Source organism: Musa acuminata, chromosome BXJ1-7, assembly GCF_036884655.1.
Source record: "Musa acuminata AAA Group cultivar baxijiao chromosome BXJ1-7, Cavendish_Baxijiao_AAA, whole genome shotgun sequence".
NCBI classification, from domain to species: Eukaryota; Viridiplantae; Streptophyta; class Magnoliopsida; order Zingiberales; family Musaceae; genus Musa; species Musa acuminata.
Genome location: NC_088333.1, coordinates 10,699,385 through 10,727,323, shown reverse-complemented (window position 1 = coordinate 10,727,323; position 27,939 = coordinate 10,699,385). Strand labels below are relative to the sequence as shown.

Genomic DNA, 27,939 nt, shown 5'->3' with positions numbered 1-27,939 from the left:
CCCTTGTACATAATTTTATTATTATTTTATCTTCTCTTCTCTTTTCTTGGCTTTCCGGTCTCCCCACTACCATTCTCTCCGCCTCTCTCCCCTTTCGAGAAGAATAAGATTCTTTCTGCCCTTCCGCTGCCCACTTCCCATCTTTTGCCCCCGATCCCTACCATGGCGGTGGCCATGGAGAGCTTCTCGATTCGGTGAGTGCTTCCCATATTTTTCTTGAATTGTTTCTTCGGCCATCAAGATTTTGATGTTTCGTTCTTGTTTGGGGTTCGGAAGAGATTACGCGACGCGGATGAGGTGCGTCGACTACGACAAGTGCTGGCCGTTCGCCGAGGAGAGAGGGGGGCGGTCCCTCCCTCCCATGCCGGTTCGGAGGTTCCGTTGGTGGGCCGACGAACTACGGGCGGTGCGATCCGACGGAGTGGCCCACGATCAGGCGGATCCGAGTAAGAAGGCTGCCGTGGATGACGCCGCTGCTGCGCAGCAGGAGCCCCTCGTTGAATCCGCGGTTGTCGGCCGGGCGGGAGGTGGCGAGACTTCTGCCGAGGAGAGGGAGCCGAAAACTCCTCCGCCCAGAGCCAAGCAGAGAACTCCCAAGAAACGATCGATCCTCGAGCTTTTCGCTGTGGCTCCGATGATTCGTGGGTCACAAGAGCGAGACCTCCACGATGGGGGCGGCAGCAAGCACCAAGCAGAAGAAACAGCCGCGGCGAAGAGCAATTTGGGGGTTGTGGACGGAGAGTATCCGCTCGAGACGAGGAAAACGAAGAAGCGGGTTAAAGACGGCGGGAAGATGCTGAGGGAAAAGATTGGGCCAAAGAAAAAGTTGAAGGCCAAGACGAAGATGATGAAGAAAAAGAAGAAGCTCAAGGTTGAGATCCGTGCTGCGAAACAGGTACGTGGCAACTTCTTGGAACACATACTTTACCCTCAGCTTGCTATATCTGTTGGCAATAATTTTACTTGCTCACTCTCACGCTACGCACAGTATGTGGCTGTAGCTGTCAGCTCTAGCAGTATGGATCTTGGATCTTTTTATCGTCATTAGTTCTCGTTACGTTTCATGTGAGTATGGATTGCTTAGTCGTGTCATGAGGTCAGATCAGGAAAACCATTGGGGTGTTAGGGGAATATGAAACTTTGCCGACCTTAGATGAATGGGGCTGTTGATATTTCATGTGGAAAACCATTTTATTTGGGGCCGCTGGCAGCTGGAATCAGCTAGGATTGCCGACCATGAATGATGTCTGGCAGCTGATTGTCAAGGATTTGTGTGATGGTTCTGGATGTGAGAAAAGTCTTACACGATGTTTTGGACTGAAGAAGTAGCGCGTTGGACGTGCGAGAACATTATGTATCCTTTGTCTCTGTCCGTTCATCTATTACTAGTGTTGATGTTGAATAGAGCTTTGAGTTTTGTACTTTGTTCCAATTTTGTGGTCCTAGTGACCATGGTGGAACAATTTAGTACTTACTAGCTTGGTGGATTGTTTTGGATCTACCTGTTCAATGTGCTTTCCATCTTTTTCTTATGAATTTAGCAGTAGTCATCAAACCCTCTGATAAGAAATTGGCCCAACCTATTTCGACAAGGAATATCATTGATAAAATAATTGGAAGGTTTATCCAAGCCATCATTTATGAATGTGTTATCAGCCAGGTGGAACATTGGATCCCCACGTAGTTATGTATCTGAGGGATATGAATAGCAGATAGTCACTGGCATGATAATTGAACTCTTAATTGTAACATATTACCAATTAAGAAACTGCGTACAACTCATGCAAAGTAATATTAATAGCATAGGGGTGACCTTGTACCTTGGTTGAAAAACCAACAGTAGAAGAGTGACACATCTTGTAAGATGAATTAAGTAAAGAGTTTTTGGAGGAAAAAAATTGTGATTTGGAAGTTTATGATTGCTTTGCTGCTGTAGTGAACACTGTCGATTATGACTGATAGTTTACAAAGAAACTCAAGAGGGGCTCTAGTTGTTGATTATCAAACACGGGAAGTTAAGTAGGACATATAGTGCATGCCACAGAATTGTTTCTTATTTATTGAGGATCTAAAAGGATTATTATCTTCCAAGTACTATTAAGGTGGCGAATGTATAAAGTTGCAAGAACAACCAAAGAATAGATTCAAGAAAACACCACCTTGGATGAAGAGTTTGAGAATATACAAATCATTGAATCATACTGTGAAATAAGTCTTTCAAAAGTGATGGATGTAGTTTAGAAGAAATTTTTTGGGTAAAATAATGTTAAGAAAGGAAATCAACAAAACTTCCTAGGATATACATATATATGTGTGTGTGTGTGTGTGTATGTGTATGTGTGTGTATACATATACATATACATATACTTATACACATATACATATATGTATATATATACATATATACATACATATATATATACATATATATACATATATATATACATACATATATACATATATATAGAGAGAGAGAGATTATAATTGTATATTTAATTATTAAAATTTTACATTAAACAGTGATTTAAAAAACACTAGGTGCCAAAAGGAGCCAAAGTCTCAAAATGCCCGAACCAAGTGAAGCAAGATGCTCTGAAATATTAAAATATAAAAAATATAATATAATTGATAAATACGATTATATAAATAAACATATGATATTAAATTAAAGGATCTACAGTACCAAGTCACGTTATCCATCTTCTAATAACAAAAATATGAAAAGACTCAAAATAATAAGGCTTTACATCAAATTCAATCATCGTCATAATCAACATCATTATTCTCAAACATATCATCATATTTCTCTTCCTCTCGTCCATCTTTATCAAAATATGTTTCCTTCTCTGTAACAATGGTAGGAGATGAACTTGAGGTTTTTTCACTTATTTTTGCCTTCATCATCTGTCATGTATAGGTTTGTAATTCTCCAACACTTGAGGCTCCTGTCACATCTCCCAATGTCAATTTGTTATCTTCAAATACAAGCTTATCTTAAGCATCTGTAATGAGATTAAATCAATATTATTTTACAAATCTTGATGAGTTTTCAATGCTTGATTATACTTTATATAAATCAGATCAAGTAATCATTGATGCTCTAACTGATTTCTTCTCTTTGTGAATATGTCATATTATATAATTTAAAAATATATTAATATATATTTAAAAATAAATTAATTAAAAAAAATTATTAATATATCTCTTTGTGAATTTGTCACGGACTTAGCTGGAATTGCCTAAGTTGTGAGGCACCCTTGCGGCAAAGATGCGAACTTAGCTTGAGTTGCCTAAGTCGCGAAGCACCCTTGCGCCACTTTCCCGGACTTAGCTGAGATTGCCTAAGTCGTGACGTACCCTTACGATAGGCATCCGCAAAAGGTCAGCCAATTTGCAACCTCACTCAGGTCTCGAAAAACCTGTAAAAGAGAAAGTTGATTTGTTCGAAGAACGAGCAATGACAAGTCCCGACGTCTCGTGAAAGGGGAAGCTTTACAAGCAATTTAGTAAGCACCTTGCTGTCACGGCCTTAGCTGGAATTGCCTAAGGCTTGAGGCACCCTTGTGGCCAAGACGCGAACTTAGCTTGCGTTGCCTAAGTCGCGAGGCACCCTTGCGGCAAAGACGCGAATTTAACCTACGTTGCCTAAGTCGCGCTTCGTCCGTGCGATATTGCTCCGCAAAGATCAGCCCACTTGCAACTTCTCGCAGGTCTCGAAGGACCTGTAAAAGAGAAAGTTGATTAGTTCGAAAGAACTAGCGACGGACAAGTCCCGACGTCTCGCGAAAAGAGGGGAAGCTTTGCAAGCAATTCAGCGAGCACCTTGCGTGCACAAGAGAAAAGAGGGAGAGGGGGAAAACAAGGACTTTAGAGGGTTGAACGAACAGCTGCAAGTCCACAAACAGCTGTTCACCGGGTGCCGGGCGCGACAACAAGTTCCCGTCAAGGTAACGTGCGAACTTGCGAAAGGTTGTTCAACGCCCGACACTATACCGAAGCCCCATCCAGCCCTGTGCCTCCCGAGGGGTTCAAAGGGGTTGAGATGGCTGACGTTTTGGTGACCGAAGGCTAGCTGCAGAAAACAGCCAGCGACACACGAAAACGGAGCTGTTTTGGGCTGTTTTGCTCGGTTCGGTGAGCGGTCGCTTTGTAGCGCTGCAACTTGTTCGAACTTACATATTTACAAGCAAAATGACTCAAAACCAAGGCAAAACAGGCTGCCAAATAGCTGTACATGTAGATGAGAGCGACGAACGATTCGTTGAACGAAGTTGTTGCGGGTGCGCGACGATCATTTGTGACATTGCGTGCATGAGAGAAGAGAAAGGAGGAAAACAAGGACTTTATAAGGTTGAATGAACAGTTGCAAGTCCACAAACAGCTGCTCACCGGGTGCTGGGCGCGTAGACAAGTTCCCGTCAAGTTAACGTGCGAACTTGTGAAAGATTGTTCAACGCCCGACACTATACCGAAGCCCCACCCCCCATGGTGCCACCCGGGTGGTTCCAGGGTGCTGAGATGGCTAACGTTTCGCGTGCAGCAGCGGGCTGCAGAAAACAACCCGTGGCACGCGAAAATGGAGCCATTTTGGACTGTTTTGCTCGGTGCGGTGAGCGGTCGCACTGTAGCGTTGCAGCCTGTTCGAACTTACATTTTTACAAGCAAAAGAACACAAAACCAAGGCAAAACATGCTACGAAGCATTTATACATATAAACAAAAGCGACGAACGGTTCGTTGAACGAAGTTGTTGCGGGTGCGTGACGATCGTTCGTGACATTCTCCCCCACTTAAACTGTCGATGCCCTCGTCGACGCTTATTGGTAGTTGTTGATGACTGCTTCTTCATGTCGTTGGGCATCTTCGGGCTCCCAATTGGCTTCGGTTCGGGAAAGCTTTCGCCACTTCATCGAGTACTTGGTCTGCTCAGCTCCAATGCGTAGCTATATCTTGCGATCCGCTAAAATGGTTTCAACTCGCTTCTCGTAGAAGGCTCTGGTGGGGGGTAGCCGAGTTGGAACACTTCGGGAAGCATCTTGCGGATCTGAGTGGTAGACTTTCAAGTTATTGGCATGAAAAACATTGTGAATTTTGACCCACGCCGGCAGTTGCAACTTGTAGGAGACATTGCCCACCCTACTGATAATTGGGAAGGGCCCTTCATACTTGCGCACCAATCCTTTGTGTACTTTGTTCCTAAAGAATTGAAGTGATGCTGGTTGGTCTTCTAGGCTAAAATAGTTGAGTACCAACACCAAATCACCGACTTTGAACTCCTGTAGTCGCCTCCCCAAGTCTGCCCACTTCTTCATCTTTTTGGTCGCCTTCTCAAAGTAAGCCCGCGTAATATCTGCATTTCGGTGCCACTCTTTTACAAAGTGGTAGGCTGACGGACTACTCCCAGTATACCCGATTGCTATGGTGTGAGGAGTCGACTGTTGTTGTCCTGTAATGATCTCGAAGGGACTCTTGTTGGACGCAGAGCTCCGCTGCAAGTTGTAGGAGAATTGGGCTATGTCCAACAGCTTCACTCAATCTCGTTGGTTGGCACTCACGTAGTGTCGAAGATATTGCTCCAGGAGTGAGTTTATCCTTTCAGTTTGGTCATTTGTCTAGGGGTGGAGGCTTGTGGAGAAGTATAACTTAGACCCCAACAATTTGAATAGCTCGGTCCAAAATCGTCCTAGGAACCGAGCATTTCGATCACTGATGATATTGTGCGGGACTCCTAAATACTTCACCACATTCTTCATCATCAGCTTGGCCGCCTCCTTTGCTGAACAGTGTAGGGGTGCAACAATGAAAGTTGCATACTTTGAAAATCGATTGACCACCATGAGTATCGATCCAAATCCCCTTACTGTCGGTAAGCTTGATATGAAGTCTAAGGAAATGCTCTCCCACGACATTTATGGTATAGGCAACGACTCCAAAAGTCTCACCGGCTTTCGCTGCTCCACCTTGTCTTGTTGGCAAGTAAGGCACGTTTGAACATATTCCTCTACATCAGTCCCCATCTTCGGCCAGTAGAAGGCCCTCTCCACGAGAGCCAAGGTTCTGTGAATGCCTGGATGTCCAGTCCAAAGGGAATAGTTGGTTCATAAGAGTGTAGAACGTGGCCGGAGCATTGGTTTAGTTGAAAGGCATCACCAAGAACTCAAACGCTCCATACCTGGTTACACAGGTAGTCTTCGCTTCGTCGCCTTCAGCAATGCGCACCTGCCAATACCCCGACCGGAGGTCAAGTTTGGAGAAATACTTGGCTTTGCCCAATTAGTCGAACAAGTTCGCGATGAGCGGGATGGGATACTTGTTCTTCACCATCACTTTGTTGAGGGCTCAATAATCGAAGCATAGTCGGAGGGTTCCATCTTGTTTCTTTTGGAAGAGAACTGGGGCTCCAAATGGTGCTTTAGAACTGTGGATGAGACTATCGCTTAGTAGTTCACCTAACTGCTTTCTGAGCTCTGCCAGCTCTGGAGGGAGCATGCGGTAGGGTAGTCTCGCTGGAGGCTTCACTCTTGGCTCTAGCTCGATATGATGATCCACACCTCTGCGTGGCGGTAGAGTCTTCGGCAACTCGGGTGGTATAACGTCTGTGAACTCCTTCAGAACGTTCGCTACCACAGTAGGTTCATGAATGGCCTTATCGTCGAGTGGCTCTAGTTTTATAGCAGCCACAAATGTTAATTCACCTTTTCGTACCCCTTTCTTCAGTTGTAATGTCGATATCTGTTGGGAGTCGTTGGTTCCTCTCCGAGAGTTGGGAACCACATAGGGGTCGTCACCTACCATCATACATAGGGAGTTTAGGAACGACATTGGCACCAACTTCACCACGTGCATGAACTTCATTCCAAGAATCACTTGGAAGTTGTCCAATGGCACCGCCATCATGTTCGTGCTCCCGCTCCATGTTCCGATCTTTATGAGGACTCCATTTGCTAACCCGGAGATCCGCTTGGCCTTTGAGTTTACCGCCTTCATCCGACTTGGGTTCTTCTCCAAGATCAGTCGAAGTCGCTTTGCTTCTTGATCGGCAATAAAGTTATGGGTAGCGCCCGTGTCCATCATTGCACAGGTCGTTTGGCCATTGAGCATAATGTCCACATACATCAGCTAGCTATTCCTGCTTTTAATGGCTTTGCCTTCATATTCTCCCCCACTTGACCCCGCAATGCATTTAACAAATGCATTGCTCCCATTCAAGGACCTTGCGACTCATCGTCGCTGCTAGATTCCGAACTGCTTGAACTGAGGGCGACGACTTTGTCCTTATCTAATTTGGGGGGGTGGATGGAAGCTGTTAAAGCATTGAGTGTCTGTTTCTATGGGCACTCCCTCACCATGTACGACCCTCTGCACAAGAAGTATCCGCCAGATTTCGGGGCCTTGCCTTTTGAGCTTGGCCCTTTGTGGGAACTCTTCTTCCTTTGTTCGCCTCCGGGCTCCTTCCCTCGAGAATATTTTGTAGGGCGATTTCCTGAAGATTGTTTCCTTTTTCCTGGGTCCTCAAAGGAAACAAAGTCGGTGAGTCTTTCTACGACAGCAATTGCCCCAATCATATCGGTGACATTCCTTCGATGCAATTCTTGTTGAGCCCATGACATCAAACCATCGAGGAAGCTGAATAGCTTATCCTTCTCGGACATGTCTTGTATGTCCAACATTAGTGCTGAAAATTGCTTCACGTAGTCTCGAATGGAAGTACTTTGGCAGAGTTGTCTTAGTTTCCTCCTTGCGACGAACTCGGTGTTCTCAGGTAGAAATTGAGTTCTCAACTCTCGCTTTAAGTCCTCACATATGTCCACCCAACATCGACCTTGTTGGATCTCCTCCCAACGGGTTTGCTACCAAAGTTTTGCATCCTCATTCAAATACATGGTTGCTATCGAAACTTTGGTTTCTTCAGAATCAGGTCTCGTAGCTTGAAAGTATTGTTCCATGTCGAACAGGAAATTCTTGAGCTCTTTAGCATCTCTGGCACCTCCATAACAATACAGCTCGGGTGCCCTCAAGTTTTGTGGCGGCGCAACGCGGGTGTTGCTTCCTCCCGCATTCAGTGCCCTTGTGAGCATGGTCACCCTGGAAGTGAGTTCTGCCACGACTTCGTGTGGATGTTGCACGGAGTCTTTGGTGTCGTCTGACAGTCGGTCGACTAAGGCCTCAACCTTGTCGATCCGGGATTCAGCTTCTTCTTGCGAGCTCTTTATCCCAAGAAGCCTTCGTTGGCCATGGTAGAGTTCCTCCAAGCTTGCTTCAAGAACATCTAAGCGGGTTTCCGCCAATGTGAGTCTCTCCTTATGGCTCTTTTTCCTGGTTGGCGCTCCACATTGTGCCTCCTTCGCTCGCGGAGAGTAGCCAACTTCTCGCTCATTATGTTTGCTGCCACGCTCCTGAGCAGCTCCAACAACATGAGAGCGAGTATGCATTTGCAGCCAAGATATGTAATTTCGAATAATACCGCTCGGTACGGGCGGTACTTACCGGTCCGTTAGTTGACCGGTATATATATATATATATATATATATATATATACCGTTCGGTATACAGTATCGTATCGTACCGAGCTAACGTCAAAACTCCGGTACGATACAAAATTGCGAACCTTGCTTGCAGCCCACCTACGGCTGCTTGGGGCAAGGGTCCGGCTTGCCCCGTCTTGCTAGATTCGCCACGATGCTTTGTCATGGCGAAATTGCGAAGTTCCTTCGCTGCTTGCTCGAATTGCTTGCCCGCTCTGATACCACAATCTCACGGACTTAGCTAGAATTGCCTGAGTTGTGAGGCACCCTTGCGGCAAAGATACGAACTTAGCTTGAGTTGCCTAAGTCGTGAAGCACCCTTGCGCCAACTTCCCGGACTTAGCTGGGATTGCCTAAGTCGTGATGCACCCTTGATTAGTTCGAAGAACGAGCGACGGACAAGTTACGACGTCTCGCGAAAAGGGAAGCTTTACAAGCAATTCAGCGAGCACCTTGCGTGCACGAGAGAAAAGAGAGAAATGAGGAAAACAAGGCCTTTAGAAGGTTGAACGAACAGCTGCAAGTCCACAAACAGCCTCTCACCGGGTGTTGGGCGCGAAGACAAGTTCCCATCAAGTTAACGTGCGAACTTGTGAAAGATTGTTCAACGCTCGACACTATACCGAAGCCCCATCCCCCGTGTGCTACCCGGGTGGTTCCAGGGTGCTGAGATGGCTGACATTTCATGTGCAGTAGCGGGCTCTAGAAAACAGCTCGTGGCACGCGAAAATGGAGCCATTTTGGGCTGGTTTGCTCGGTGCAGTGAGCGGTCGCATTATAGCGCTGCAACCTGTTCGAACTTATATTTTTACAAGCAAAAGAACTCAAAACAAAGGTAAAACATGCTGCCAAGCATCTGTACATGTAAACAAAAGCAACGAACAGTTTGTTGAACGAAGTTGTTGCGAGTGCGCGACGACCGTTCGTGATAGGACGGCGGTGATGGAGGAACTTTCGGACGATGGCATCGATGACGAAGGAAACTACAGATGACAGAAGGAGCGACGGAGGAATCTTTGAACAATAACAGTAACATCGAAGGAAGTTGTTTACGACAACAGCAACGACGGAGAAAGGTACAAATTGTCACAGACTTAGCTGGTTTTGCCTAAGTTGTGCGGCACCCTTACGTGTCCGTCCACAAAGGTCAACCTCCTCGAAACCTCCCATGGTCCCTTAGGACCTACAAAAGAGAAAACAGGTTAGAGAAATCGCCTCATTCGGGATCCACAAGCAAACATTTCAGAAAATACTTCATAGCCAATGCAAATTACAAACAGACTTTATAAGCTCTAAACGGTTGCACAACAATGGGTCAAAATGGTCCACTGTAGACCGAATATCTCTCACAAGTGTCCATATGACACAACCTTTATTTACAAGTCTAAAATGACCACTAAACCCAATTAAAATAGGGTTGTTAAGCCTTCGACCGTCCCTCTACATGCTGTGCAAAGCATGAACAATCCAAAAGACACGTACATACATAAGCATTAAATCAAACATCCTGTTTAGAATTTTGTCCGTGACATTCTCCCCTACTTATTCCATCGTCGTCCTTATCGAAGCCTTTGTCGACACTGCAACTCCTCACCTTTGCTGAGTCTTCAATGTTCTGCTCCAGCAGCAATACGCCTCTTGGCTCTCAGTTGCTCTCCGTTGCTGTTGTTGAGTAGTCGAACTTTTGATCCGCCATGCTACTTCAACTCGCCAATGACTCTGACTATAGTGTGGGGTTGGCTGAGTTGTGTTGATCCCTGTTGGTTCCTGCGGATCCTCCAGATGAAGGAAAAGACCATCCTTACTATGCGTCAGTCTCTTAAATGCCTCATGCTGCTTGAACTGGGTGGATGCTTGTTGGTGCTTTAACGAACATCGCCTCGTAAACTTTTGAAGTTTTGAGTCCTTCCTCCACAAAGTTTGCCCATCGACTTTTCTTTCACTTAGTTGTCACTTCTGCTTTCGATTGATATTCTGTTGGGAAATGAAGCGAATAATCTACTCTCAGTAGCACTAATCATCATTGGTGAGGATTTGATAACTATTGTCTTCCATTATCTTCGAATGGTCTTTGAACCTGTGTAGAGCTCCTCTACTGGATAGATAAGAGAATTGAGGTACTCGGTTTCACCCATTCTCTTAATATTTGAGAAGGCAAAGATTACTTGACTTCGCCCGCCTCCTCGAGGGTTGTACTCCATACATCGAGCTGGTTACTAACATTCGCCCTTTCTTTGCTCACACTTCTGAAACACTTGAAGTGTTTGCACTCCTTGCATTGAGTTAGCTCCTATGATTTACCTTCTCAATGCCATCGAACTTCTGGAATGTAGGAAGTTTTCACCTCAACGGAGTAAGTCTCTAATAGTTTTGGTCGCCTCTGGGATTGTACCATTTTCTCCATCAACCCTGCCGCCTACTCCACTGAGTAGCAAAGGTACAGCACCACGTACTACCTGCTTCATTCCTTAGTCGTGCACTCTTGCACAACCCGAAGTCCTTCACTCTCGGCTATCTTGATGAGAAGCTCGTTAACACCGGTCTTACGAAGTTCCTTGGCCTCTGCCCTTCAGCCTTGTCTCGGTATTTGGAATTTGCTTCTGCATGCTCCACCTCCTCGGCCCCTTTCATGATTAAGCGCTCTCCCTCCATGAGAGCAACGGATCAATGACTTTCATGGAAGTCTCGCCTCTACGATACCATAGCGCTGTCATGCCCATGACCCTACTATCCGTCGCCTCGCATCTGCATCCCTTTTCTTCCCGATCAGTAGATATGTCTCTGTGGATATGCCCTACTATTCGTCACCTCGCATCTGCATGCCCATGTTTCTTCCCGATCAGTAGATATGCCTATGGCCCTACTATCCGTCGCCTCGCATCGCATCTATCATCCGTCGCCTTGCATCTGTATTCATTTTCTTCCCGATTAGTAGATATAGTCCACCTCCATTCTAACTAATGCTTAATTTTGGGTAGCTAAGTCCCTTTGGACTCGCCGTCGCTTCCTCGCCCCTTTCGACCCCCTGCTTCAACACCTTTGTGTTCTCCAAGCAGCTCCCTTTGGTCGATGAAAAGACAGACTGCAACTCCCATGCATGGCCTTTGCCATCATATTGTGAGGTTTGCATCGATTCTGTTCTCCTTAGCTTCCTTAGTAGCAACGTTCGCTTACTCGACCTTGTCCTCTGACTAATCCCTCCTGGATATCTGTCCCGTTGGAGCAACTTCTCTCTTCGCTTCTATCTTTCTGAAAGTTTTGGAGACCACCATCCTCTTGGACTACTCCGACTTGCTGAACAAACTGTGCATTGTTCTACCTTCTGCAAACGCACTTGCTAGATTACGAATCCACATCAATACAGCCCCCCGCTGCACCACTCAAGGCCTAGCTACATGTTGAAGTTATTGCACACTTCAGCCTCCTACGGACGTATCCTTCTTTGCCGAAGAGAAAGTTCCAATGCTCCATGGCGTCGAGTTTCGGTCGCCTTGGGATGGCCACAAACATTCTATCGTCTGCATACAAGCCCTTGCATGAGTATCGGATTTCTTTGGGTTAGCAATTCCCCTCACCTCTGTAAGCTTTGCACAACTCTTCCGATCGCTGAGCAACCATTCCACCTTGCATGGTCTCATCATTTACCGAGCGCCTCGCTTGCCTTGAGCACCATCAAGTATGGTTGTCAACGTTGAGCCGTAGCTCAAACTCAGCCATCCCAACCTTTGTGTGTTACGCATTCTTCCAAGCTTACTTGTTCTTGTAGTGCCTCTTGCGCGAAGGGTTAGCCATTCCTCTGAATGCCAATCTCAAATGCTCGCTCCTCTGAGCGACTCATGTTCCCTACATCTCTATACCTGTTTTCTCCCAAACGGTCATGCGTGCTGATTGCCCTCAACGCAACCCCATTAGGTCTCCCACGTTTGCACGTCAAGTGTTTCTATGATTGCTTGTCCTGCTCTGATACCATCTGTCACGGATTTAGTTGGTTTTGCCTAAGTTGTGCGGCACCCTTGCGTGTCCGTCTGCAAAGGTCGGCCTCCCTGAAACCTCCCATGGTCCCTTAGGACCTACAAAAGAGAAAACGGGTTAGAGAAATCGCCTCACTCGGGATCCACACGCAAGCATTTCAGAAAACACTTTCATAGCCAATGCAAATTACAAATAGACTTTACAAACTCTGAACGGTTGCACAACAAAGGGTCAAAATGGTCCACTACAGATCGAATATCTCTTACAAGTGTCCACATGACACGACCTTTATTTATAAGCCTAAAATAGCCACCAAACCCAACTAAAATAGGGTTGTTAAGCCTTCGACTGTCCCTCTACATGCTGTGCAAAGCATGGACAAACCAAAAGACACGGACATATATAAGCATTACATCAAACATCTTGTTTAGAATTTTATCCATGACGGAACGGTGGCAGCAACGACGACGGAAGCTACGGACGGCGACGTCGTGGGCAGACGAAGCTTTAGTTGTGTCCATTGGTGGCGGAGGAAGTTGCAATCCTCTCCCTTGACGGTGGAAGGAGCTGCACACGAAAGCAATGACGGTGGAGGGAATTGCACATGAAAGCTGGACCTTCGGACCCATCCATCGACAATAGAGGAAGTGTCGATGAGCGGAGGCAGCGACTGCGTATAAAGTAGGGTTTATGGCTTGGAGTCGTGGGGGGAGGGGGGGTTGCATGTGCAAGTTTTCTAGCATTATTTACCTTAGATGGTTCAATTGAACCAACTAAGCTACTATTCAACCGAACCAAAATTAATAGTTTGGTTCGGTTGCTTTGTTTCAACCAGGCGCTCGCTTTAGGTGCCCAATGCTTGGGTTTAGGCAAGCGCCCAGGTGAAGCTTCATTGAAGCACGTCACCTGGTCAAGCTTTGAGGTGCTCGGGCCTCGCCTCACCTCACCCAAGCACATAGGCGAGCGCTCAGGCGCCTATTTAAACCATTGACATTAACATCCCCCACAATCTAAAGGAAGTCTGCAACTTGTATATGCCCGATTAATTTTAATCAAAGAAAATATTTTCATCTATTATAACTCATAAAAATATAAATTATTTAAAAAAAGAAAATAGAATGGCAATCTTGTCTCTTCAATAGCAATCTCTTCTTTTAGCAAGTAGGTCTTTGACCTCTATCACATTCACCACCTTCTTCTTTAGACAAAAAGGAGGCAATTGGGTTCAGGGATGTTAAGGACCAAATAAGGGCTCTCTGGTTCTTCGTGTTCATGTCAACATGTTGGCGATGAGAATTAGGAGACATGGTGGACCGGTAAAACCAGTCTGTGTAGATGAAAACATTCAAGATGTGAACCCTTGGTTTTAACTGGGGGGAGGGAAGGAATGTTGTCTTGTCAAAATTTTCTTGGCATAGACACCTTGACTAACTCCCATTATAATTCAAGGATTTTATTGTATAGTTATGAAGAGTGCAAGTGCAATTTTGATAGAACTCAGGTAGAAACATGATGATGATAAATGGAGTGTAATTTCTTTGTGATAGATAGGGAGAGAGAAAATTAAAATGTGATGATAAAGAAAGACAAAAGCTCATCACCCAAGTGCAACTCTTAAGGAATAAAATAACACCATCTAAAGGAATCAACAAGGGATATAGGGCTTGAAACTCACCACTCGTAAGGATTCCACCAAAGAGATATAGTGTTTGCAGGAGAAGGATAACACCTCTCAACAGAACACAACTTGTATTCGAACGACTGAATGCCCTCAAGGCTTACAAGACATTGGTATATATAGTGATAGACTTGGAACATCTTTCCAAGCTTGAGAATTACTCTTTCTCACATCTCACGAACAAAATAAATGAAAACCAATTACATTCTAGGGTAGACTCATGCTTGAAGATTAAAGACTTATTGGATATTTAAATGTCACCTAGGAATAGAGAAAGGCAAGAGCTAAGAGATAATTTTATCTATTCTTGGGTAATAGTATCCAGCTTGACCTTTGTGAACAAATGTGAACATAACTTACTGTAGAAAAATCTAAAATGAACTTTATCATCCTACTTCTCCACTTACTCTGTTTCAACTTTCCTGTCCTTATAAAGACACCATCTTACTGAACAATATTATCTAAACCTGATTTCATCTTTTAACCCACCATCAATCCTTTGGTCTTCTGCACCTTTGCACAATCCAAAATGGCCTTCATTTGTTTTTAAATATCAGAAGCTTTTATGTTGGTGTGGGAGAACTTGGTAATCACCCACAGTTGAGGTGAAGCGAAACCAATATGTATTGAGGGGGGGCTCACGCTCCAGCAAGTTGACAATTTTCCCTTGTGACCTGAGTGTTGCTTATCACAGGTGCTCTTCTCATCCTCCACCGCTCCATGCTTTAAGCTCAATGATGTAGACCGTCAGGTGATGAAATTGCATTGGTGTTCAAGACATAGTGAAACACCAACAGCACAGGCTACATAGGGCCTGTCCAATTTGCTCATGAGTTGGTTGTATTAAATCTTTTGTGCCGCATTGCTGTTTGATGTTCTTAAATACTCCATGGAAGCTTTCTGGATGTTGTTTTAGTGGTCATCTGCCAGCTACGTACGAAAATATCAGGGTTCAACACTGCAATTAAAAATAATAGAAAGACAATTTTAGGACTTTGATGCTCTAGCTTGTGATCCTTATGAGCATAAAAAAACATTGTAGGATCACTGGTTTGGCAGAAATACAATATTATTCTGATGGTAGAACATCTCATCTTAGTTAATGTTGATCAAATTCTTGAAAATTACCCATAAGTGGTTGCTTGAAATAAGTTTTAATCAGCTGGCAGATTCCAAAGGGTCACTTCTCAACCATATTTGGCGGGAAATTTTTCTCCAAGTTGCTCAAATAAGATGTCATTGGGAGGCTCTGTGTCTAGAGTCCAACAAATCAAATTTTGTACAATTTAGAGTATTCTTGAAGAAGTTGTGGTTAAAATACTGACTGCTGATCAGATCTCCTTGGAATTGATATTATGGGGTCTTCCTAGGTGTCTTTTGTTTTACTCATCTTTTTTTGAGAATTGAGTCTTGCAATCAGCTTCAGGATTAGAAGGTACATGAAGGAATTTGTCATTATTGTTATTGTTAGTTGTATGAGGAGGGATAGAGGAAGACCTAAAATTTTTTAATAAAAATCATAAATACATATTTAAATACTTTTAACTTAACTAAACATATCTCAATGGCGGTAATCTATGAAGTTGCTTGGGCAAACTTTTATTTCTATAGTTACACCCAAAAGCATTTCTGGACATTGACCAGGCTTTCCAAACAGGGAAACTTAAAACATAAATTCCAGTTAATATTATAGCTCATAATGGTCTGTTAGAGTTACACAATTCGGTATAGATTTTAGCAGTGGCTTTCAGGAAGTCAGTCAATTACTTTACCATGATCTTTGTAACTTTAAAGTGATTCAGATAATTTTCGGGTCAGATCTGGCAGTTGATTGCAATGGTTGCTTGATGGCACCTGGTTTGCACCCATTATGGCTCTAGGTTCGTGGTCATAGGTTTAGTTTATCAATTTTTTCTTTCTTGTCAAAAAAGTATCATAGGCCAACTTACATTGCACTGAAGTTGAAGTAAACTACTATTTCTGATGAAACTCTCAGTTGTCATAGTCCTTGTAGTTGACACTAGAGGTCTATTAATCTTCTGCCGAAGAACAAATGGTTGACTATGATTTTGACTTTGTGCCACTTGATCTTTCTCATTTTTGTCTACTTAATGCTAGCCATATAATTTGTTTTTATGTACATGAACCCAATAAACAAAGCAGGTATTTTAGGTGTTGACTGTTAACAAATACTGATCACTGAGCTGATAATTATTATGAGCGTAACCATGACTCTAGTGTTGCTGTCATGACTTCTCGATATGCTAAGTACCATATTGTCTAAAAGTCTATTGATACTTAAAACTAATTAATTGACCGTAGTAAGCTGATTGCATACAGTACCTGTTCGAGAGGGAAATGTTGTGTGGTCAACAACTGATATTTAACTCAGTGCTCCTTGTCATAACTAGTCTTTATTTATTAATGCGTTGTTTTGGAACAGGACTGGCTTATCTGTCATCCATTTTAAGAACTTGAGTATATTTCTCGTTGAAAACTAGGCTAAAAGGGAAAGGGAGGTTTCTGATTAATAGTCATAAGTTCACTACTTTTATGGCGTATATACAATCTCGTAATGTACAATTGAGCATCCTGAATGATGGAGTTCTTTTATCAAAACAAATCCAATTAATTTATTTTTAGATCAGTGGAATCAAGAGAATGTGACTCTTTCAGGAAAATCACTGCAGATTAAAAAGCATGCGACACGAATAACCTTTCTGTATTTTATCCACCTGCCGAGGATTTTTAGCATCAGATTGGGGGCTTACTAGTCATAAAAAACTTACCATATACAGCAGCAAACAGGTATTATTTGTTTGAGGAGTTAATGTGAGATATTGAAGGAAAAAGAGGGCATAGTCCACATCTTGGTTTGTGCCGGTAAACATCACATTTTTCCCAATGAGATCATTCTGTCACCGAGACATAAGAAGGCTTATATTTTTTCTAAGAAGGTACTTTTTGATAAAAGTATATTGATCTGAAATTTTAAAAACTACTTTCTAATACCAATCAATATTCGGCAAAGATCGATTCTGATGTATCTGCTCAGATATTATAACTTCCATTGCTTGATTTTTTCTGGCCCTTCTTATCTTGGCAATTGTTAAAAGCAAGATTTTGTTCCATCTTGGTATTCCACCGAAACGGACCACTGTGATAACCAAGTTTATATACCTTGGGAAAGGCTGATTGACTTCTTCAATCTTTACTATGAACAGAACCAATTGGTATGGGTTCCGACTGTACTATATCCCGCCATTGAAGAGTTAAAATTCCAATGGATCACTTGGTTGGAAATGCTTGCTTAACTGAAAAATTGTTATTGTTTTCCTAGCACGATGTGAGAAGAATTCTGTTTTTGCTAGCTTTTCTTCCATGAGATATTTGATTTGGCATAGTTGATAAGTTATTTTTACTTGATATGTCTGTTTGACACAATATATTTATTTGTCAATGTAAATTATGAAACATAACTTAAAGTTACCAGAGCATTTTTTTTTCCTCGTTTTTGACATAATCTAGTGCACATCGTTGTCTTCATAGGATGACAATATAAGCTAATTGTTAATTATGTGGTGCATATTGGGTCAATTTTACATTATGTTTTGCACTGGAACCTAAACGGAACTTAGAAATTGATATTAGGGTTCTCCTCAAAGAAAAGATGGAACCCATTAAATCATTGCTTCCTGTCTTTCATAGAGCCATTAATGTGCATTTCCTTTGTTTCATATCCTAATTTGGCTCTCCTGCTATATGCTTTTAAGTTAATCTGACTTTAATGGAACCCATTAAATCATTGCTTCCTGTCTTTCATAGAGCCATTAATGTGCATTTCCTTTGTTTCATATCCTAATTTGGTTCTCCTGCTATATGCTTTTAAGTTAATGAGGCTTTAAGCATATATAATGTACCACTTCTACCATTGCCTTTCCTCTATCAGGAGAAACCCTGTAAGCATAGAATGTCTTCTCCAGTTGAATTGTGCAAAATACTCAAAAACCAAGTGTATGAGAAGCAGTTTGAAAAGATGGATAAAAAACTTGTTCATAACCAGACAAAGCCGGCGACCATCAGAACTTTACTAAAGAAACATATATTCAGACTTGTTCGGACTTCAAAATTGGCATCCAGGAAGAAGGAGGTACATACTAATCTCAAAAAACGAAAACGAGTTACTTCTGCCAAGAAAAGAAAGACAATTATAAATACAAAGGGCAGTGATCTTGTAGAGCTTTGTTGTGAATCAGCTAAGAATTTGAGTTTTTCTGGTAAGGATGATACACTTGCACATGATAGAAGTTGTTTGCCTTTGGAGCTGCCTCATTTGCAAACCCTCTGCAAAATAGTTTCTGATGTCTTGGCTGCTTCTTCATTGTCACCATCATCTATGGATAATTTGAACAAACGTCCATCTTTCACTGAGGAAGCTCGGTTGAGCTTCAATGATAAAGAAGCTCACCTTAATTTGAATGATAAAGGAGTTGTTACAAATAATATGAACAGAGGTGAAACTTCCTCGGGAAAGCAACTCGATGATTCTTTTAATCATCTAACTACTGCAAAGTCCTCAGTCACAAAGAGAACCCATTTGGCTGAAACTTTGGACTTAAATCATCCAGTGAGGGATTATGTTGATTTAAATTGCATTAGCCCGGATGGCTCCACTTTGACACCTACTCCAACAAACTCAGATGACCTGAAGGTTCTCGGAACAATGAATAGTGTTGGGCTTAATTTGGATCCTGGAACCTGTCAGGAACACAGTTTTTCTCTGACATCCGATCATCTGAACCATTTGCATAATCCTATTAGAAATTCTGCTCCAGTTTCTGATACAAGAAGTGCACTGAGCCTTACCGGAAACCAAGATAAGCAGCATTGGATATCTTGTTTAGATCAAAGCTACATGGATTCAGTTGATGGGCAAGGTCATTTGTTGGGCCCAACAAAAGATGTATGCAATGGCTTTCCTGAATTTCAACCAGTGTATCATATACCGAAAGATATAGTAATTAGTACTTGCCCTTCAGTTATATCAAAAACTACTGTAGAACCATTGCCAAGTCTGGGGTCTATTTGGAGGGACAAGGACACTGGGGAAGGTTTCATTGGATTGCCTCTTAATTCACAGGGAGAGCTTATCCAGTTGCATCCAGGCAATAGGTATGGAATTTGTGAGGTGGATAAGATGCCAAGGTCAGCATTTAATTCTCTTCAGATTCTTCCATCTTCCAGTCATTTTCGGCCAGAGTCCAGTCATGTTAGGATGAAAGGCAAGTTCCCTTTTGTGCCATCATACCATGAGGATGATCAAAGTTGGTTCTTGAATCAGTACTATCCTGCTAGAAATGTAGTGATATCCGAGTTGGGTTCTGTTGAGTTGCAAGGTGTTGAAAAAGTGAAGTATCGAACTTATGATGATAAAGCTCGATTTAACCATTGTGACCCTAGACAAATGGAACATTTTTGTTGTGGCTGCAGGGATCATGTTGTAACAGAAAATTGCTTTGGTAGGATGAAGTTCTATTCTGAAAGGGACTTAGAGCTAGGTATTCAACCAGCTATCCGACCAACTATGCGCTTGATGGGTAAAAATGTCACAGTTGGTAGCTGCATCAAAGAATACCAAGGAGGTAATAATGGGAAGGTATGGTCTGATGAGGATATAATAACTACAAGCTGCCCCACCACTAGGGTTTACAACAGACCCATTTTGGACAGATGGCACGAAGAAGAATGCATTCCACAAGCAGAATCTGGGGCATCGAGAAAATTCCCGTTCAACTCACTAGAGGTCCCTTCAAATTATTGTTGTACATCAGCAGATAAGCTTACATCTAACCATATGCATCTTGGTTTTGAGCCTAATTGGATGTTAAATGATGGGAATTCCTCAAGTAGAGAACCTGATTTTCATATTGACCTTTGTCAAAATGCAGTTCCTTGCCAATCTTTTCTGAACAGAGCATCCCACTCCGCATTCCATTGTACCTCAGAATCTCAATCTGACGAGTTGGAACAAAAAAAAATGCTCTGTGAATCCTATCCCCAAAAATTTTGCCAGCATATGCTTGTAAATTCAACCCATTGCAAGCACAGTAAAAATGTATCTTACGGTATTCCATCGACTTACCATCCTCATATTAATCATGTGCCTTCCCAAACATCAACTATTCATTCTTTACGAAAAATTCCTCATTGGTTGTTAAACACAACCAATCAGCATCATCCATTTATTCCTTATCATCCAGCTGCTGCATATCAGTCCTGTACGATTCCACCATATAGTGGTTTTCCTCATGCTTCTTCATATCCAAGGACTGTAATACCTTTCCCTTGCGGCAATAGCAGCAGTTCTCAAACATATGGCTCATATACTCCCATGTCTGTGGTTTACCCTTCATCTATTTCAGCCTTACCAACAAATAATTTCAGTTCAGTATCCTCAACAAACAGAGACAATATCAAAGCCAAAGATGGCATGGGAGTTTACTTCGCTCATTATAAGAGTCAGGATCATTCTAAAAGATGTAGAAAAAGATCTGCAGGCAAAGATGACATAACCATGGAAAGAGTGAAGAGGCCTAACTTTAAACTGCGGGAAGACACTAATGCTCCTACATCAGTAAGAAGAGAACAATTGCATGGAGACCAAAAGGATAAAGCATCAGAAGTCAATGTTTGTACTGTTAGAACAATGGATGACGTCCTTCCAGTTATGGATAATGAGAAGGATAGAGTGGCTGTCTCAGGTGGGTCGTTGCCCTTAAAATCTAGTCACACAAGGTCAGGACCTGTCAAACTTAGCGCAGGAGCAAAGCATATACTGAGGCCCAATGGAAGTTTTGATCAGGAAAAATCTCTACCAATTTACTCAACTGTACCTTTTACCCATGGAACTAGTGCTGGCAAAGATGATGTTTTACAGGAGAAAGCAGCAAAAGTCTACAGGTTTTAGAAAGCAGCAAAAGCCTACAGGTTTTAGAATTCTAGTGAGCAGTCATCACCAGTCGAGATTTTGGAGAATATTTGGGATCCTGTAAAAAGGAACTTTTCTTGGCGAGCAGGAGTAACCCTACTATGCTTGATAGGTACTGTTTTCTCTTATGCCATTTGCTTATGATGTGGAGTGAAATATATAATAATCCTCCTTAGTAAACTTAACCACATGCAATATTGTGTTTAAAAAATCGACTTTGTATTTTCTTAACAATTAGCTTGTGTGTTTCTCCTAACATTCAGTGTCCTTGTAGACATATATTGCAAGTTTTGATGTTTGATTATTCTGAGAACTAGATGCATCAAATATAATAATCCTCATCTGCTTCTGGAAAAAGCCATTCAGTTTTGCTTGCTCTAATGAGATATTATATTGTTTTTCAATATTTATATTTAAAATTGTGCTTATATCTGTTGTCATGAGTAAGGTCATATAGCCTATATGTACTAGCTTACTCGTGCTACCGACAGCTACATGATCAAATTTAAAAGCCTATTTATTTTGTCCATATTAGTTATCTAATAGTTTCTTCAAGTTCCAGGCTGGAGAGTCATATTTCGGTATAAGAATAAGATCTTGTAACTTAATGCAAGTCTCAGCTGAATAACACTTAAGATTGTCAAGCACGATTGCCACAGATATTGAGTTGTCGAATTGCTTCTGTTCATATATAACTCTTTAGTTTAGAGTAAAAGTGGAAATATTCAGGAATGACCAGGTCAGGGTGTTTTTTTGCATTGTTTGTTTCTACAATATGCATCGTTTAGGAAAATTTGTTGATTGATACATCTTAGTAAAATATTCCTTTATGTTTGTGCACACACTGTCATAATATCTTGCATAGACATGGATGAGTAACACAATTAAATTTCAATTACGTGATGTTGTTTTCCTCATCCTTATTTACTGTTTTATTCAATTCTTTAGTTGCATCTTGTGCTTTCCATCTCTAGACACTGTAAAAGAGAGAGAGAGAAGGATTTTTTATGCCACGTAATTGCTCATGTAAGTTAGTAAATATTATCTTCAAATTGATATTTCTATAATCTATAGTATATAGTTCTAATGTTATCTTCCAAGAGATAGACAGATGGATTGACACACTGGTAGGTATGGTTCCAAGAGATGCTTCTATCCATCAAACTTCATTTAATCATGACATGTAACATTTATTCAGTTCATACTGATGTAACTTAATGTGCTGTCAAAGAGGCTCAATGGTTCCTGTAGGGAAGTTAATCGCTCCTGACAAACAGATATATATTCTTTGAGGAGGCTTGGCTCCCCTAGGAAGTTGATCCTGGTACACACAAAAGTTTTGAGGAGGCCTAGATAAGTTATATTCATATTTACCTTAGAGCAAGATTTATTGCACAAATGAAATGAGCATGTCGTGTGGTTGTTAATTACAATATTTGGGATTGCTGATTCAACATCTGAATTTATTGCTCAATCTTTTGACTGTCAAGACTGTGTTGAAGTTCCACTGCACTAGAGACGGCAAAACACGGGAGGAAAGGAAGATCCAAGTCAGGTAGTGTGTATTATCGAGGAACTTGTTCCTCAAGATTATGTTCTTGTCGATCACTGCAGGCATATTAGATATATGTTCGAAGGCTGAACTATGAAAGGATTCTTGTTAGATTGTTCAAATTACATGTGAGCATGCAAGAGAGAGAGAGAGAGAGAGAGAGAGAGAGTGGGAGGGATGGGTTACGTGGACGTTGTTTCTGATGGGTTGTGGGCCGGGCTACGGTCTAGGCCTCTGTGACCTTCTTTGTCCCTATCATGCTGGCTAAGCTGAGGCTTCTTCGCTTCTCTATAAAACGCTGACATCTTTTCTTCTGCCAAACTAGGACGTTGATGTAATTTGAGAAAAGGGTACGGGGGACTTGGGACATTAGTCAAAACAACAAAGAAAAGATCGCAAACTTGAGGTCGTCAGTCAATCAACATATTTGGTAGAGGAATCATGAGTTCACAAGTTGGAGATGGAGCATATGTTTATATGCATAATGGCAAGCATATAGATTGGATAGCCACTACGAGTCGGAGACTAAAAGTTGTTTCAGCATACTTGATTTCCTTCCACTAAAGGGACATGTTACCTCAGATTCCGCCACTACGTATATTTTATGCCCATGGCTTTAGCTAAAGTCTCAAGTGAAAGGTAGGTAACATCACAAAAGAGAAGCAACTCGGCTGCATAGTGTCGCCTCCCGTTTTCTTGTGCAACGTGTTCACCTTTTGTTTCTCTCGTGAACTGACAATTGATGTCTGCACTGCACGCATGAAAACACGTAGTCAACACACACTTGACCGTAGAATGATCAACAACAGATGAAAAGGAAATGAACAGTAGGTACTACATACACCATGGTGAACTCATGCAGGTGACAGCCATGCGGAGTCGGCATGAGGTCTGCTACCCGAAAGCAAGATGGAAGGAAGCCCAAGTCCGCACGTATCACGAGTAGACAACCGAAACCAGACATGATCCATTGGTTGTTCATCTTTCTTGGATCTTTATGTTTCGGCTCCACCAGCAAACTCATGCCTCCCATGGCCTCCACCTACCAAAGTGATGTGTTCTCTCTCGGGTCTTCTTCCCCCCACCCAACACAAATTGTACTGAGCGTGGCCTTTGCCTTGTATAGATAGATACATAGGGCTGGTGCCCTGTGAATGGGAGAGGATTCCTACCCATGGTAGACAGCCTGAGCCAGGAATCTCTTTCTCTCACATACACATACGCACACACACACACAACCGAGGCGCAGTGCAGTGCAGTGCAGGTGATCGACGGATGGGAAGCATGGTCCCAAGAGAGAGAGAGTCACATGACCATGAAACGAGAATTGGATGCTCTCTCCCTCATCAGCTCCTTTTCTCCCATCACCAGCCGAAAACTAGGCATAATTCCAAAGGCAATCGATTCCTTTCCAAAACCAAAGCGATGAACTCCACATCAGATGAGAATAAGGCGTAGAGCAGCACATTGAGGAATAGAATAGCGTACTTGGGCCTCCACCGTAGCGCCCAAGGATGAATCTCTTATGTCAGATGATGAAAGGCTTGTAGAAAAGCTCCTTAGGCTGTTGGGATCCAAAGAAAACACATGGACGCTCCTTTTTGAGTCGATGGCCCATCAATTCAATTCAGCTCCAAGTTTAGTAGCTCATGGCAGAGAGGACTGAGAGAGAGAGAGAGAGAGAGGAGTGGCATCTGATATGCCCATCCATCCATGGCTGGCTTCATGTTGTGGAATAAATATAAAATCTATCGGACTCTTCTTTTTATTCTTCTCTTATTATTGTTTTAGGAAAAAGCATATCAGCCAATCAGCAGAACAGACAGATCCCTACAACTACAACTACAACTACAACTGCACTACACTACGCCATGATAGCTTCATTTCAAAAAGAGAAGCCATCTGAGGGCTCTCGCTTCCCCCTTATTACCCTTTCTCCCCCACGCTTCGCACCCCACTCTTCTCTCTCACTTTCTCCCCTTCCAATTCTCTTCCTCACTCCTTTTTGCTACCTTCTTTTCCTCCCCATAATTCCTCCCCTCCTCTTCTTCCAATCCTCTCTGCTTTCTTGTTCCTCACAAACCCCAAGTTTTTCCTCCACTGGATCCAATGGAAAACCACCCAAAACTTCAAGAGACCATCAGCAGCAGTAGCAGCAACTACGGCTTCACCAATGGAACAACACCACCAGCGGCAGCTCAGCCATCATCGTCTCCGCGGGCGCCGCCATCCCTGACTCCCAAATCCATTCCCAAAACTTGCGAGCCGAATCCGTACCCGACGACATTCGTCCAGGCGGACACCTCCTCCTTCAAGCAAGTGGTCCAAATGCTCACGGGCTCCGCGGAGACCGCGGCCGCTGCCGCTGCCGCCGCAGCCGCCACCAACTCCTCGGCCCCGAAAGGGCTTGTGGCTTCGGCCGCCAAAGCTACCGGTCCCAAAAGGCCTGCTTTCAAGCTCTACGAGCGGCGGAACAGCCTCAAGAACCTCAAGATCCTGAGCCCCCTCATCCCCACATTCCTGAGCTCCAACTCCGGTTCCCCTGTCGGCGCCGCCGGGTTCTCCCCTCGTAAGCAGCCGGAGATCCTGTCGCCCAGCATGCTGGACTTCCCCTCGCTGGTGCTTAGTCCGGTGACGCCTTTGATCCCCGATCCCTTCAACCGGCCGCAGCACCCGAATTCGGAGTCGGCTAAGCGGGCGGAGGACCGGGCGATCGCCGAGAAGGGATTCTACCTGCATCCGTCGCCACGGGCCCCGGCTGACGCGGAGCCGCCGCGGCTGCTGCCGTTGTTCCCGGTGACTTCTCCCAATGTCTCTTCCGACTTGTCTCTTGCTACACATCAACCTTCTACCTGAGAAGTTCTAACTCCAGGATCGAGTCCAGTTCCCCTTCTTCCTTTAGCTTCGGTTGTATGGTCTGGTCTTTCCTCTCTACGATGCAAATTAACCAGCATGAGACAGAAAGATCTACAAACTTGGAGTTTTCTTCCTTCTCTTCTGCTGATGTGATTGAGAGACTGACTGACAAATTCATGGGTGAAAAGCTTCTCTTTTGTTGATGCCAATCAATGTTTAGCTTTATTAAGATCATTTAACTCAGAGAACAAGTTGTCAAGAACAGTTCAAGCACTGCTATTTGACACTGATTCTCTCTCCATGGGCTACTGCTGATGATGGGAATGGAATAACATGGATTAGAGCTTGATGAAGAAGGTTACTGCAAATTTATGGAGGAAACACTATGCTGAGAGAGAAAAATCCATGCCCCACTGTTCGTTTGGTTTGGCAGGCAGTAGTATCCAAGGCCCACCTTCCTATCTCAATCTCACTTTCACACGAGGCATAAGCCTAGAGGGTGAAACAGCCAACACAATTAGCAGATATCCAACCAAAGATTTAGGAGTGACAAGTGAGGGCTGCTTTGCTTAGATCGAGCAGTAAGAATTTAGTCTCTTGCTTCAGTTGTCTTCCCAGTAACTGTGCCAATCTGAGGGGGAATAGGACTGCAGCTTTTAAATGTCTGCACCACCAAACTTCTGCTCAGGCCATTATGGACCCTTCTTCCCAAAGAGAAAGGAAATCTACCTCAGTGACATTTTCACTCTGAGAGGGAAGTTTTCTCCCTCTAACCCATTAATAAGGTTTTGCATTGATGGATCTCATCAACCTGGCCATGGTATGGGATCATCATCTCATGATGCAGACACACAGCTGGTAGGGGAATAGAAGTCAACTACATCTGCAATCAGTCCATGCTCAGGCCCACTGGTTGAAATGTCTACATCTGCAACCAGACACTCTGCAAGAGCCAGAATTATATATTATGATAAGAATTAAAGTTTAAAATCAAGCAATATGTCAACTGTAATTCTATTGTGCATTGTCAAGAGGAGTGAAAAGAACTGGGAAGATCTCAGATTGTTGCTGTTTAATAAATGGAGTGTCTGTCTATCTGTTCAATTACAGAGTTTGTGAAACCAAATCATCATAACATATGATCTGATCAGAGATCAGCTAAATGTTTGAAACTGACCTAAATTGATGTGAAATCTATGGAGATGCAGATTATGAGTGAGTGAGGTGAGTCATATGTCAGAGCTAAAGAGCAGATCCAGGCAGCAAAGATTAACATAAAGTTAGCACAAGCAAGAACTTCAATGTGATATATTGACTAAATCAAGTAGGAATAAGGAGGTCCACTCACAAGTCCTGATTCCCCTCATGAAAATAAATTGCTTCAGCATCAGATCCTTGTTCTCCACCAAACCAGAGAAAGTCTCCTCCAAGCAATCAAAGCCCCCACTAGAGATGATGCAAGCACATATATTGAATCAAATTCTTATCAGACAGATTATATAATTAAAGAAAAAAAACCTAACCTACAAATAGAAAATCAATGCTACTGATGTATCCAATGAAATAAGAAATATAATAATAATAAAATTATAAGTTTCAACTATTTATGTTCGGTTATATCGATCTTCTACCATTATTAACATTTGTAAAGAGGCATGCTTAGTTAAGTTTAAAGAATTTAAATCTTTATTTACAGTTTTTTTTAGGTATTTATTCCTTTGTGTCTCTTTTTTTTTTTTTAACTATCGCATGCGTAGATCTCCTAAGCGTATACTTATACAATATTAAATAATTCTATCTTATCTTATTTTCGATCGAAGCAATGTCTAAAGTTTTTTTTCTCTATCTTTCATAGCAACTCTATACATTCATCTCAATATTCTCATCTTAATAATATAATTTTTTTATATATATAATTTTTAATTGTCTAACATTCAGAATCATAAAACATTGTTAATATTATAACAATGTTATAAAATTTTTATTTTAATTTCAAATATATCCGGTGATGACTCATAACGCTCTTCATCATTTTAATCATCTCGTCTTATAAACCATAACGAAACAAATGCAAAGCCCTTCAAATAAAACTATTAAAAAAATATGTAGTTACCATTTATTTTTCACAGACGTTAACACATCGGAAGTAGTCAGGTCATAAAAGAGAACCATCGGACAACATTAAGATTTCTGGTCCCATGCAATTTGGACAAATCAGAGGTTTGGTTTCTTGGTAAGGGAAGATTGAGGTCTTTAGAACCAACTATTCATTTGGCTACCATGTTTGGTTTGCTAAAGTACAGCGGAGATGCATGCACCCCTTGACACACGCATGTTTCAACAGCTACTTCCTTTTATTGGATGTGGAA

General features: G+C 42.6%; 2 protein-coding genes across 2 annotated transcripts; both read left to right on the top strand.

The window, feature by feature from the left end:
* Positions 1-2: 2 nt before the first annotated feature.
* On the top strand, positions 3-21,503 carry LOC135678767 (uncharacterized). The gene is made up of 3 exons (XM_065191908.1): positions 3-194; positions 277-895; positions 18,124-21,503. Exons 1-3 carry the CDS (start codon positions 163-165, stop codon positions 21,139-21,141), a joined length of 3,669 nt encoding a protein of 1,222 aa, XP_065047980.1. The 5' UTR covers positions 3-162; the 3' UTR covers positions 21,142-21,503.
* Positions 21,504-24,575: 3,072 nt separating this feature from the next.
* LOC135678765 (VQ motif-containing protein 4-like) lies at positions 24,576-25,779 on the top strand. Its single transcript, XM_065191906.1, has one exon. It carries the CDS (start codon positions 24,824-24,826, stop codon positions 25,568-25,570), a length of 747 nt encoding a protein of 248 aa, XP_065047978.1. The 5' UTR covers positions 24,576-24,823; the 3' UTR covers positions 25,571-25,779.
* The last annotated feature ends 2,160 nt before the right edge of the window (positions 25,780-27,939 follow it).

Excerpts from the sequence above, each read along its gene's own strand:
- LOC135678767 (XM_065191908.1), top strand. The coding sequence starts at position 163 with ATGGCGGTGGCCATGGAGAGCTTCTCGATTCG. Across the intron at positions 195-276 it reads ATGGAGAGCTTCTCGATTCG|AGATTACGCGACGCGGATGA; the intron begins GTGAGTGCTTCC and ends GGGGTTCGGAAG. Across the intron at positions 896-18,123 it reads AGATCCGTGCTGCGAAACAG|GAGAAACCCTGTAAGCATAG; the intron begins GTACGTGGCAAC and ends TTCCTCTATCAG.
- LOC135678765 (XM_065191906.1), top strand. The coding sequence starts at position 24,824 with ATGGAAAACCACCCAAAACTTCAAGAGACCATCAGCAGCAGTAGCAGC.